This window comes from Labrus bergylta, chromosome 6 (genome assembly GCF_963930695.1).
Source record: "Labrus bergylta chromosome 6, fLabBer1.1, whole genome shotgun sequence".
Taxonomy (NCBI): domain Eukaryota; kingdom Metazoa; phylum Chordata; class Actinopteri; order Labriformes; family Labridae; genus Labrus; species Labrus bergylta.
The window spans coordinates 19,152,858-19,166,513 of NC_089200.1; the positions used below are offsets into that span (position 1 = coordinate 19,152,858).

Consider the following 13,656-nt stretch of genomic DNA (forward strand, 5'->3'; position numbering starts at 1 on the left):
GAGTTGGTTTCACTTTCTCTGTTTTAATGTTTGTGATTTCAGGTCCAAGAGCTTCAGTCTCCACCCAGAGCCAGTCAGGTAGTGAAGGATTGTGTCAAAGCCTGTCTCAACTCCACCTACGAGTACATCTTCAATAACTGCCATGAGCTGTACAGCCGCGAGTACCAGACAGACCCGGTAAGCAGCAGCAGTCTATTCAATATCTGTGTAGGTGTGACTGAATGAATCTTTCTTTCTTCTTTTGCCCCTCACAACATTTTTCATCTTTCAGTTTGCTTTATTGGCATCACTATAATAGAGTACAGTATGCCCAGTGGCTGTGTGAGCAAAACAGATACTTGAACAAAGAGATAAAGACTCAGGAATGGATTGTGGGTTGCTGGAGAGTCCACTGATGACAGAAAAATCAAGTTGTTGATCAGAGCATCCTTTAATCTGACACTTGTATTGGCTGCTTGGTGCCGCAAAGAAATTAGGTTTACTTTTTATTTTCCAACAAATATAGTATCTTACTCCAACGGGACATTTGCCATTTTTAATAAATTAGTCTGTGTATTTTCTGGTTGTAATTTGGCTCTCTCTCTGAGAGGGAAAGGGGACTGCCTAACTCCTAACTCACCAACATGTTTGACTCAGCATCAGAGTTTTGAAATTGGTGTATCTTTTTACTTCATTTCTCCTGTTGTTTAAATTGCCTTGAAGCATTTAAATCCCTAGGCCTGTCTTTTTTAAGTTCTTATCATCCTCTCAGTCTGGATAGTCTAGGCTTTACCATCCATCACTTCTGCTTGGGAGTTCAACAAGAACTTCTACAAGTTGTTATGAGTCCTCATTAAGGCTCCATCCAGACTCCCATTCTGAATTTCAAATACGTATACTTTCCTCTGAATAAAAAATTTAATCCTGAGGGATGTTGCTATATTTTGGTGAAATATCCCCAACTTTATGCTTCATTCTTCAACCCCTGTGGTGCTCAGCTTAGGGTTTTTTTTTCTTCCAGTACATCTTTAGCTATTTCAAAGAAGTCATCCAGACAGTTGACGTTCTGAGTCTGTTTAAATCACTTTGAGCAGCAAACACTGAATATGTATGAGCCAACAAATTCCAAACACAGTGGAGATTCCAAACCTAAAAATTTTCTGCCTCAGATGCTAGCTTTCACAATTTACAATTTACTGTTGATTTCTTTGCTTGCAAGATTGGCCAATTCATTATTTTATCCATCATGTATGTACAGGTTTAGTATGTGTAGCATTGCTTAATATTTATATTACGATGAGGACATGGTTGGGCTAAACTTGCCATAAAAATAGTTTAATTAGTTGTTTCTCTGCTTTTCCAGGCCAAACCAGGTCCTGTGCCTCCAGAAGAACAGGGACCAAGCATCAAGAATCTGGATTTTTGGTCCAAACTCATCACACTTATCGTTTCTATTATTGAGGAGGACAAAAACTCCTACACTCCCTGCCTAAACCAGTATGTCTGCTGCACATTTGACCTAAGTTTTCTCTCTGCTTTTCTCTAAAACCTCTCTTCTTGTATTACATTTTCTTTAAATTACATTCAAATGTCTATAGTATTCACTCTATATATGCTCCTTAAACTGTACCTGAAGGCTCCCATGTTCTTGTTCAGTTTCAAATATCCTTCACATATTATTACTCCTCCTCTTCTACATCTAGGTTTCCTCAGGAGCTCAATGTGGGTAAAATCAGCGCTGAAGTGATGTGGAATCTGTTTGCTCAGGATATGAAGTATGCAATGGAGGGTGAGTGAAAGTCACTTATTTTCTTGAAATCTGATCGGACCAAGCCTTGAAGAAGTACTAAAGACATGCTAAGTGCAATGTTGTGGTTTAGGGATTAGCTCTAATGACCAAAAATACATGCAGACACAATGCAGTATGCAACCCATCAGTAGTTCATAATGATATATGGAGAGGTGAGGTGATATGTTTCAATTTCATTGTCAAAACATCAGCTGAAGGTATTGTAATGATGTTATCATTTTAAGCATGTTTATAAAAATGGATGATCATTTGTAATATGTATTAGGTCGGAGATAATTGACCTAGATAGTAGTTTTAGTAGTAGCCTTAAGTTTTGTTAAAGAACCAAAGGCAAGACCGTTTCAGTTTAAATGATACAGTCACAACGCATCAGTCATTAAAAGATAAAAACACAGATGTGTAAGAGGACGTCTCCAAAGGGAAATTCTTGCTTGCATAGGAAATCATCGCCTGTAGTCTTCTGTTGTGCCTCTGGGAACAGATGCTTATTTCTTTGCAAACCAGGTGAAGCCAGTGGTAAACGTTAAATAACTGTATAGCCTAGACACCAGGAATTAAATTTGCCCTTCATTCTTCAGACATTTGTCTTATTTATTCTATCTCTCAGAACATGAAAAAAATCGTTTTTGCAAGAGTGCCGATTACATGAACCTGCACTTCAAAGTCAAGTGGCTGTACAACGAGTACTGCAAAGACCTGCCCTTCTTCAAGAGCAGAGTGCCTGAATATCCTGCGTGAGTAACAACTAGCCCAACACAGTTTGGCAACATCAGTCTGATACTGAGAACAGAAAACATAAATCAAAGAAAACCATGTATATTTTCTGCGTTTTATAGGTGGTTTGAGCCATTTGTCATTCAGTGGCTGGATGAAAACGAGGAAGTGTCTCGGGACTTTCTGCATGGTGCTTTGGAGAGAGACAAAAAAGATGGGGTAAAAGTTTCCAACTCTTCTTCTACTTATCACTCCTTCACTCCCCTGGCAAAGCTGAGTCGCTGTTGTTGTTCAGGCAGAATTACTGTAATCCATCCTTTGTACTCCCTCTGCCACACTCAAAGTTATCAGGCAGAGTTTCCTCCTCCCTTCTGCTCTGCCTCCCACACTTCCCCCCCTGCCTCTCTTGCACTCTTCAAAGGCTGCAAAAAGCAGCATGGACACACTGCAGAGCAGACACAAACTCAAAGCAGGAAGTGTGTTTGAAACATCTTCTTAGCCCAGCCGACGTGCTTCATCATTATAAAACAACTCTTAAGTGGTTTAAAGAAGCTTGCAGGCGACATGCTTGTAGGCAAGGAGGGCAAGAACTGTGTGACAGCAGGATGTTGTGAATTAATGGCCTTATTCCAGAGTTTTGATTGCAGGAAAGCTGTCCTCACCTCATTATCCAGACTCCCCAGAGGAGCACCTTTACACTCACCTCAGGCCTTAGGGAAAGGCTCAAACCTGCCAATTACAGATAGACTGACAGGGGCACTCACCTGTCATCAGATGCCTGTCTCACTTTGTGTATGGCTAGTTAACTCTTGGCCATGTGAGGCTATGTACATGTGATCAGAGATATCAAAGTTTGAGTTTGATATGGTGGCTAGTAATCCATCTATGTGGTCTGATGTGCCTGGAGGTCACGTCTTGTTAGTCTCTCTTTTGTCAAAGCCTCTCACCTGCTACCCTTATGAATAACAATGATTTGCTTTTTAACTTCTCTTCCACCTTTTCTGCCCTACAGTTTCAGATCACATCAGAACATGCTCTGTTCTCCTGTTCAGTGGTGGATGTGTTTTCCCAGCTGAACCAGAGCTTTGAGATCATCAGGAAGCTTGAGTGTCCGGATCCACAGATCGTAGGACACTACATGAAGAGATTTGCAAAGGTAGATTAAAGAAAATATCAAAAGTCTTAAAGACTTAGTATACTACAAAGGATGTCTTAAACTTGAAGAGCAGGTGTCAACAAAATATCTTAATTCAGAAAAATAATGACCTGTTTGTCTTTCTTTTTTTTCCTCTCCAGACTATCAGCAATGTACTTCTGTCCTATGCTGATATCCTCTCAAAGTGTTTCCCTAACTATATCAACATGGAGAAAGTGGTGAGTAGCTGAAGACTTAGAAGAAACTTAGGTCAGCTTAAAAGAAAACTGTTTATCAGCTCTCAGTTTAAGACTGTTGTTATAGATATATATCCATGGCCCATGTAAGAACGATGTCTTTGCATACTGTGCACTTTAGATATTTGTCTTTCTGTCCTCAGCCCTGCATCCTGATCAACAACATCCAACAGCTGAGAGTTCAGCTGGAGAAGATGTTTGAAGCCATGGGAGGAAAAGATGTGAGTCAATAATAACCCATTTTTATTCTCCCTCTAGTTCCAACTCCACAGTGTGGTTGTTCAGTGCCGAGTTTTAAGTCTGTATTGTGACTCAGCTGCCTAGTTCAGCCTATGTTCCTAATTCACATGTATCTTTGATGCCATTGCTATTGATCCCCCTGCCCAATAACTTCAACCAGCTTTGTGTGTCTTCATTTTCGACTCTAGCTTTGTGTGGAGGCCAGCGATATCCTGAAAGATCTGCAGGTTAAACTCAACAATGTCATGGATGATCTCAGCAGGATCTTCTCTGTCAGGTAGAAACACAGAGACCTACAAAGTCATTTAGTTAAACGCAGACATGAATGTAATGTGAATGAAATCAGACTTTTAGTACATTATTCAATGAGATGTTCTTCAACTTTTACACCCTAGCTTCCAGCCTCACATAGAGGAGAACGTGAAGCAGATGGGAGACATCTTGGCCCAGGTGAAAGGGACAACAAATGTGGGAAACGCCAGCAGTGTGGCCCAAGATGCTGACAATGTCCTGCAGCCCATCATGGAGTTCCTGGACAGCAAGTGAGGCAGTCTACCCTTTTAGTGGAGCCTAAAGGGGGGTGGTTCAGCTTTGGTGGAATTTTACAAATTTACCTTAGCCTGTACATAAGAACTGAAAGTAGCCACCATTATTGTTGTTGTTTTTTTTGTGCAATTTTAAACCTATATATATGTATATATAGGTTATAATGATTTAAAGTAACCACCCTCCTTTTTACTAAGTCTCCTGTTGTCTTTAAGCTCTGGATTTGTCTTCAGGTAACACAATTTCCCCCCTTTCTGCTGCATATTATTCATCACTCCCCACTCTCTTCTGTCTCCCCCTCCTGCCAGTCTGACTTTGTTTGCTAAGATCTGTGAGAAGACTGTACTGAAACGTGTGTTGAAGGAGCTGTGGAAGCTGGTGATGAACACGATGGAGAAGACCATCGTTCTGCCGCCACTTACAGACCAAACGGTGAGAGATCTCACACCTACATATATACAGACATACATCCAAACTAATTTACATAATAATCATGATAAGCTACACGTGCTGTTTTGGCACTCATTGATGACTTTGCCTGCCTGTGAAAACACAGCTATACAAACAATTAGGATCTCTTTTACCTTTATGAGTACAGCAAGTAATGTAGAAAGTAGGACAAAATGTTCAACATGAAACATACAAAAGCCCACACATGAACAAAGACACACTCACACCTCCAACTGCCAAGGCAGCATCAAAGGAAAGAGGAGGAGGGGGTGGAGAATGAGAGAAGGGAATACAAAAGCAGACATTTTGTGTGTTGTTACTAAAGATGGCCCTCGAAAAACACAAAAGACCAAACTGCTTCTGCTTCACACTGACATGGCATCCAATCCACGTCTTAACCCCCACACATATTTGACAACACTTCTAGAGCGCCCATTCATCCAAACTATCCAGATCAAAGGTTCGATGAAAAATCAATATAAAAGGATTGCACCATATCATTCTAACGCCAGCTCATGGCTGCTCTCCAGCATGTCAGCCAACAATTATTTGGAGATTCCTGATGTATGAGTAACTCACTACAGAGTGGCAGAATTTTTTGCCCAGAGGATCTGGCCCAATTCCAAAAAGAGCTGTACATTTCGGAAAGCAGCCTTCCTGTTTTCTTTTGTTTTGGATATATGTGTTCTTATTTGTGTTTGGTTATTGACTAAAGAGCCTCATATCACTGTTAATAATGTTATAACTAATCTCTGATTTCAGTATGTAGTGTACCCAATGAGCCCCTCTCCAAAAGATTTTATTTAGTTATCAAAAATTAAAAAACTAAAAAGATTGTACATTATGAATGTCTGAAATTGTCCCATATTGCTATCTAGAAAAGTCATTTTTGTTCACGTTTTGTGGAAGAAAAGAAAAGTCCACTTCCCCTTTCCCCCCTTCCTTACATATTTAAATCCAGGCTTTAGAGTGCTACCAATTCGTCAACACCCCTCCCTCCAAACTTGTGTAATAGTTTTTACTGATGTGGGGCTCTTTGCAGCTTGACTGACCCTTTTCTCTGGTTGTTGTTGTTGTGATTACTATTACATCCTGCTCCCACCGCTCTCCCTCCACAGATGATTGTAAGTACAGCACTCCTGCGTGTGTGTCTGTCTGTCCGTCAAACGGTGGTTGGTTCTCTGCTATATGTGGCTGCGATCTTCCCCTGTTTTTTACCCGTCATCACACCCACTCCCTCTCACCTCTCTGACCTGTCACATCTGTCCCTCTCCTCTCCTCTCCTCTCCTCTCCTCTCCTCTCCTCCACCACTGTCCCTCTTTTGAGAAGACAGAAGCATGGTGCATTCCTGACTGGTTCTGATAGGTCCTTCACCCCTGCAACAATCCAATCAAAGCCCCCCACCCCCCCACCCCCCCCTCTCTTCTTCTGTGTCTTCTTCCTGAACACTCTCCACAAACTGGAAGTGGTACTCCTCTCTTTGCGCCTGATGTTGCCTTGTTTCTTCTCATGCCTTGTGTCCCTTTACTGAGATTGTGGTGGGGCGACTCTGATCTCTCGGTGGCTTGGTATCTGGTGTCCTGCCCCACCTCCAGCCCCCTCCCCTTTTACCTCTATCCTACCCAAACCTTTTCCACCTGTTTGAATTGTGTCCTGCCCCTCCCCCCACTGCCCACTGTGGGTTTGTTGCTTGCATCTGATCTTTTTTAACACTGAAATCTTCTTTCAGTATACTGTACAACACTGTACTGTATGTCTCTACAGACCTGTCATGTTGGTCTGTCTCGGTTTGGTTTAATTTTCTGTTGTTTCTATCATGATTGTAATGCTGGTATTGGTTCTCATGCACAAAATGGCTTTTTGACAAAAAGTCATTGGTTTGAACAGATGACGGTCAGAAAGGGTAAATTATAAAGCTCTTACGCAAGTGACGATTTTTAAATTGTAAATAATGAATGATTAAAATCAGCTGTGTTATAATTGACTCATAAAGGTTTAATGCAACAAGATTTAATTAAGTCATTTTAGAGTAATCTGTGTTTATCTATAGTGTGGATAAAAGTACATAAAAATAGTGGAGCCACAGAGGAAGCTATATTTAGTTTATTTCTAAACTAACCAGGTTGATTTCTGCGTTTCAGGTAAAATTATATTTGATTTCTTGTATTTTATTTATAGTTATGTGAAGACCAAAGTCAAGCTTAACTAGTGTTGGAGAAAGTACAAGTAGTCCTTTAATAAAAGCATAATCATTGATTATTAAATATTACATAACTACAGTCATTGAGTACATGTACTTTTGATAGGGACATATTGAGTTGAATTCTGACACATTTATTTGTCAAAGGTGTTACTGATACAAGAATCTATCGCATAGAGCTTTAACTGAACTGTATTTGATTTTTTTCAGAGTTTAAACAATTTTTAAACAAATAGTTTGTGCGTTTATGTGTATTTAAGGTTATACTTTGATTTTCATTCTTTACAAGAGTTGGATAAGACGATTGATAACCATTCTCAGAAATAATTTATCACATATGAGAAGAACAAGGTTAGCCTAAAGAGCAAGAGCCTGAAGTTGATTATGTTAGCTTAGATTACGTAGTTTTAGCTATATGTTTGTGAGTAAGAGTAAGAGCTACGGATATTTGGATGTACCAGTGGATAACACCAGGTGAGCTGTTTACCCCTGTATTCTTCAATATAGCTAATCATTTCTCGGTTAAAGACCTCACAGTGCAATTATCTTCCCCCTTTAATGCTGAGCAATGTCTTCATTAAGTTATTTTTGAGAAATTTTGAATGTATTTATTAATATTTTTTGACGTTTCTATAACATACATTAAGTTGTACATTAAGAAGATGTACTCCTGTCAGCATGAATATTGTTAAACTTGATTTTCTTTTTTGTGATAAGGCACAAAACCTGTAGTTGCTGCTTTGGAGGGGAGGCTAATTGAAAGAACTGAAAGGAGTTGACATCTTTGGGAGTTAGAATTTACATTTTGTAAAAAGCAACATTTTTGACATTTGATTGCATATCGTCATCTATCCAATCGGAGTGTAGTCACACTGCAGGGACTGGTCAATGTTTGAAGTATTAACCACATGCTCTCTTTCCAGGGGAGGCTGAAGAATGCTTCTCACAGTGATGTAAGGACTAAAACCCTTTAGATCAATGTGTCGTGTCTCTCTCCTTTATGTCCTCTCTCTGTGTCTTCGTCTTTCTCCCTCAGCTCGCCAAAGAAACAAAGCAGTGGAAATATCGATTTTTCACTTTTGTTTTCACACATAATTCCTCTATAGTGCTGTTTATATGCTGTGAAATGCTGCACCAGTGGCTGCCCACACTCCCAGCCTCACCACAGGCCATACACTCTAAACAACATTTAGACATTTGCAGCTAAAATGCACCACAAAACATAGGTCAAGTAGTTCATTACTCACTTGATTTTACCTGATTTTTTAAAACAACATGCTCTCCTGTTACGTGATTCCTTTAGACAGTGCTGCAAACATAACAGATGGAGAATAGAGCGGGGATTAGCTGCATTTCTTGACGCCGGTGGTATGTCTGAGCTTAATGTTGCAAAACTGCAAGCAAGTGGAAGTTTGACCTACAGTAAATGGGACATTTTACCACAAAAATATGCTTGTAGGGTCAGAATATTGTGCAGTAGGAATACATTTTCATCACAGCATGTTCTGCAACAGAATAAAACAACACAGGGGAGGGTGGCCGGATACATTTTACATAACCCTATTTCTTATCTAACTGAACTTCAAGTATCTTAAACACAACTTACATTAATAGACACATTACAGTTTCATGAGTGCACACTAATGTAATGTTTCAAATAGAACAGATCACTTACTCTCAGAAATTCATTCACGTATTTTGTTTCATTTGATGGCTTTTTTGTGTTGTTTTAAAAACCTTTTCAACCTATATGGGTAGGCGTTGCATATTTCATTATAAAAGCATATTTCACGTCTGAGGCTGAAGTCATAGATTTTTGAAGGTTCTTACAGCAGCACTTCCTGAAGTATTCTCTTACCAGAGTTTTGCATTAGGCTGGACTTCAATGAATTGCTGCAACTGCTTGCACCACAGTGCAAATGTAAAGCTGCAGTGTGAATGTATGAGTGTGTGCCTGCACGAGGGAGTGCATGAGTATGTGTTCTTTCTACGAGCTGAGCCACTTTCCCTTCTCTTTGTACTGAAATGTCTTACTGTGTGTGTGTGTGTGTGTGTGTGTGTGTGTGTGCGTGTGTGCGTGTGTGTGTGTGTGTGTGTTTGTGTGGAGTTGTGCATCGAAGTGTGATGTTTTAAAATGAATACAAACACAGATTCATGTGGTAAAAACACTTAGAGGAAAAAGTACCTTGACGTCGGCTTAGAGAGAGTGTTTATGAATGTGTGTGTCAGAAATGTCGCTGTCCTGTGTGTGACACTAAACCGTTCACATGCTTCTCAACAGCGTCACGATAATAATAGTTTTCTCTCTCTTCTCCTGTCTACCTTTCGTCTATCTGTCACTTTCAGGGCACTCAGCTCATCTTTAATGCTGCCAAGGAGCTGGGACAGCTGTCCAAGCTGAAGGTATGATATGTTTTCACACCGTTAATCCTCTGGGATGGGCATCAGTGCTTCAGATCTCTGATTGTTTAGAATGTTAGACAGGCCGTATGAATGGAAAAAGTGGTAAACTTGGTGTGTTCTCCTCTTTTTGTCACCCTCAGGAGCACATGGTTCGTGAGGAAGCTAAAGCACTCTCCCCTAAGCAGTGTGCTGTGATAGAGCTGGCCCTGGATACCATCAAGGTACAATCTCACTTTTACTTTCACTTTCAATTCGGTCTCGGTTTTAGTTTTGATGTAGTAAATTTTCAGCTTAAATCATTGATTTGTTCTTGTGGTTAGATGCTCATAAAAATTGAGACCTTTCAAACAGGAAGCGTGACATGTTTGGCCTGTTTTCTGATTGAGTATAAGTATAACAAGCTCTGGAAGGACAAGGATTATATCCTAATCCTTTAAAAATGTATTTTTCATAACAGAAATATTTGCTGAGGCGAAGGTGATAGATTTGCAGCTCTGAAATCAAGATCCCTTTTCCAGGAATCGTTGGAGTACGTTTGATGAAATCTAATTTGTCCGTCTCTCTGTTAGCAATATTTCCATGCTGGTGGTGTTGGTCTGAAGAAGACTTTCCTGGAGAAGAGTCCTGACCTCTTGTCGCTCCACTACGCTCTGTCGCTCTACACTCAAGCTACAGACAAACTCATTAAGACCTTTGTCCAGTCACAGACCTCACAAGGTAACCTTCACTCTTCTATTTCCCTGTCTTTGGGATACTTCTGATTCTCTCTATTTCAAGTATCTTCCTTTTTTCTAAGCTAACATAATTTTCTTGATTCGGATCATTAAATCAACATTTGTTGCTCTGCTTACTCAGAGGAGCTTCTCCACTTAGTGTCTCCCACCCCTCTGTGGACGTCGAGGTTTCCCAAATGCTCATCTCTATATCCTGAAAATATCTCACATGCTTTGTAGAGCATGAATTCGATGCTGCAGCTACATAATAGTTTCTCTCTTCTCAGAAATGCTGAGTCTCCTGGTAGCCAGCCTCTGGAAACACAGAGACTACTCTTTAAATGATCTGACAACTATTTGCAATGAAAGAATAAACATCTACCCAGTCTTTTTCTCTTACCGCTCAGCCGCGATCCTACAGTCAGATGGCTACTTAACAGCCATCATCTCTTGGGATGACAGTTTAAAATTTAATTAGCAGAATTCAGTGGAGTTTATGGAGTGAGACGTTTTTTCCGGCAGTGGATCTGTTTGAGATATGCATGTTGCAGGATTATGCAGCAGATAGGAGGAAAGAAATGTGATTAAAAAAAAGATTGAAATAACGATTTTGCAACCTCACTTTCTCCTATCTTTAGGGCTACAATTCATAAATGTTGGTGTGTTTTTCTTCTTTCTATGAACCTCATATTTCTACATGTTTTCTTCTTTCTCTGTCCACTCCCTCCTCTCTGTCCCATCTGTGGGTCAGTGTTCGGCGGGAAGGGGGTCAGGTTCACCACTAGTGAGGATGTTTACCCAGAAAAGGGTATGTGGCACTCAGGCTCAGGACCTGAGACATCCAGGACTACAACAAAAAAAACCTCCAAAACCAAAGCCCAAACTCCCTCTACCCTCCACTCCCAACCATGTGCATCCTGAAACTCCCCCTGCCTGCTCAAACTCATCCCAGCAGACAAATGCAACGCACTAACTGAACATACTCTCTCTCTATCTCTGCATTCTTTTTTTGCGCACACATTTTGTACATGCCTATCACAACAATAAGAACATAGACTTCATGCATTCATGCATGTAATGTACACACTGATGTCTGATTGTATGGAGCTGCACCGAATACATACGACAATGACTGTATGTATGAGCAGACACTGAAGCATGATGTGCTGACATCAGACAAAAAAAGACGACAATGCATTAAAGTGTGGAAGAATCCTGATCCAGCATGATGTCACACAGAGGCCTGAGCGCTGAGCAGGCTTGTGTGTGTGCGTGTGTGAGTGTGAGTGTGTCTGTGCGTGCGAGCGAGCGTTTGTGTGTATAAGGCGGAGCAATTGACTGATCAAAGCAAATGTGTCTGAGTAAAATCGTCCTTAAAGCAGAAACCCGGTGTATCAGTGAGGATACACAAAGAGGCAATCCCCCATGATTCCCCCTCTCCGGCTTTGCCTGAAATGTAAGACAGTGATGAAGAGGGTGAGGATTATGATGAAGATGGCTGTTGGCTCAGTTTGTCTGGGAGGGCTCCCTGTCCTTGCCTGCTCTGTAATCACACACAAACACAGCAAGAGATGGACAAACACATCCACCCAGCTCCCACGTGCAGGGCTGCTCTCCCTACAGGAATGATGAGAAAGGGTGCTCAACTCATCCTCCCTCCACAGATTAAACCAATCACAAGCCATCCCTCAGGTCAGGTGGTTTGATTTCTGTCACTTTAGATAAGGATCAAAAAGATCTGACTCTTACTCACTAAAATTTGCACAGGATGAGGCACAAACTATAGCTCAGCTTAAGTGTTTGTCAAAGTAATCGAAAATCAGATGAACCTATCGATGATTTCAGCAGACTTTCTTTCTTTCTTCTCCTTTTGGATCAAATCACTTACAGAACATTTCCTGACAGAACAATAGTCTAACAAAAAGCCTGAATGTTCAGTTCTTGATTTTAAATGTCGACTTTTCATGTCAGAATTGATAAACGTTCTAGGCCGACATACTGAAGCAAATTTAATGAAAGTATTTCTTTACAGTTTCCTTCAAAAACAATCCCTTCAACAATTTGAAATCAACTTCTTCAGTATTCCAAAGCTTGCAGTTGCCTTTTTGAAGGCAAAATAAAAACCATCCAAAACTCTCTACTCCCTAATTTTTCAATTTTATTCAGATTAAGTATAGGTCAACATTTCCATTTTGAAACTCACTTTCTTATTGAATTCAGCTTATGCTCTTTCTCTGCTCTCATAGTGGAGGTGTGTTTCTCAAGCCTTCCTGCAAGCTGCTGGATGTCCTTGACTGTAACAATGATGCAAATTACTTTCCTTCCATAGCAGATTTCAGTGCATATTTCTGCAGTCTTTCCAACCATTTCACCAGTGATGATTAAAAGATGAGAGGGTGACTAAACAAAGCTCAGGGGGATATCTTCTTATGTACACTGGTGCTGCTGATCAGTGATGACTGTCTTTCCTACATACTGCAGAGCTGTGAGCTGCATTATTTGAAAATGAAATAATCAAGGGTCATTTGTTAATATGCCTTAAGCTCGGGTGACACTGAGTCAGAAAAAAACACACAGTACAAGTTTTGGATTTAATGTCTAATTTGCTGAAGATTTGCAATATGTTACAAAATGTGCACCTCTGATCGCAGTGTTTATTGGAGGAGAAAAGCCGGCAATTTCTTGGCAACATCTTCCTGCCTCCCAGCCGGCAAAGTTTCTTTCTCATCTTGTATGGACATCCTGCACAGAGAAGGCAAGGCCAGATGGATGACTGCTGCTCTCTTTGGTCCTGTTGGCAGCAAAAACAACTCTCCCATAATGCTCCCTGGAGAGATGCAGGGCGCAGCACGCCAGGAACACTCTGCCGTCTAACTCCCACAGACACCTTGTTTAGTGGGCGGCTAGTTAAAAACACACACACACACACACACACACACACACACACACACACACACACACACACACACACACACACACACACACACACACACACAGGCTGCTGGTCTCCACCACAAAGATACCCTTGACAGAGCGAAGACACTAATTAAAACATTGAAAATTAATGTCCATCTGTCACTGCATCCTTTTGGAGTTGTATGTGGATCTCAACCACTTGTTCACATGCAGCATAAAAACCACACTGACACACCAAGGAAGGGTTTGTCCTTCAGCCCCCTCCCAGACTAAAGAGTTTGAGCCTGAGTGA

At 40.8% G+C, this 13,656-nt stretch overlaps 1 protein-coding gene across 1 annotated transcript in view; it reads left to right on the forward strand.

Moving 5' to 3' along the window:
* The window catches only part of unc13a (unc-13 homolog A (C. elegans)), a 44,216-nt gene that overhangs the window by 24,411 nt on the left and 6,149 nt on the right, over positions 1-13,656 (forward strand). The window contains exons 25-40 of the mRNA XM_065955932.1: positions 43-177; positions 1,343-1,476; positions 1,683-1,768; positions 2,397-2,523; positions 2,626-2,722; positions 3,516-3,659; positions 3,800-3,877; positions 4,039-4,116; positions 4,324-4,412; positions 4,531-4,677; positions 4,990-5,113; positions 8,256-8,285; positions 9,679-9,735; positions 9,876-9,956; positions 10,305-10,452; positions 11,200-11,256. Of these exons, the coding sequence (XP_065812004.1) occupies positions 43-177; positions 1,343-1,476; positions 1,683-1,768; positions 2,397-2,523; positions 2,626-2,722; positions 3,516-3,659; positions 3,800-3,877; positions 4,039-4,116; positions 4,324-4,412; positions 4,531-4,677; positions 4,990-5,113; positions 8,256-8,285; positions 9,679-9,735; positions 9,876-9,956; positions 10,305-10,452; positions 11,200-11,256 (1,612 nt within the window). The remainder of the gene's footprint in view (positions 1-42; positions 178-1,342; positions 1,477-1,682; positions 1,769-2,396; positions 2,524-2,625; positions 2,723-3,515; positions 3,660-3,799; positions 3,878-4,038; positions 4,117-4,323; positions 4,413-4,530; positions 4,678-4,989; positions 5,114-8,255; positions 8,286-9,678; positions 9,736-9,875; positions 9,957-10,304; positions 10,453-11,199; positions 11,257-13,656) is intronic.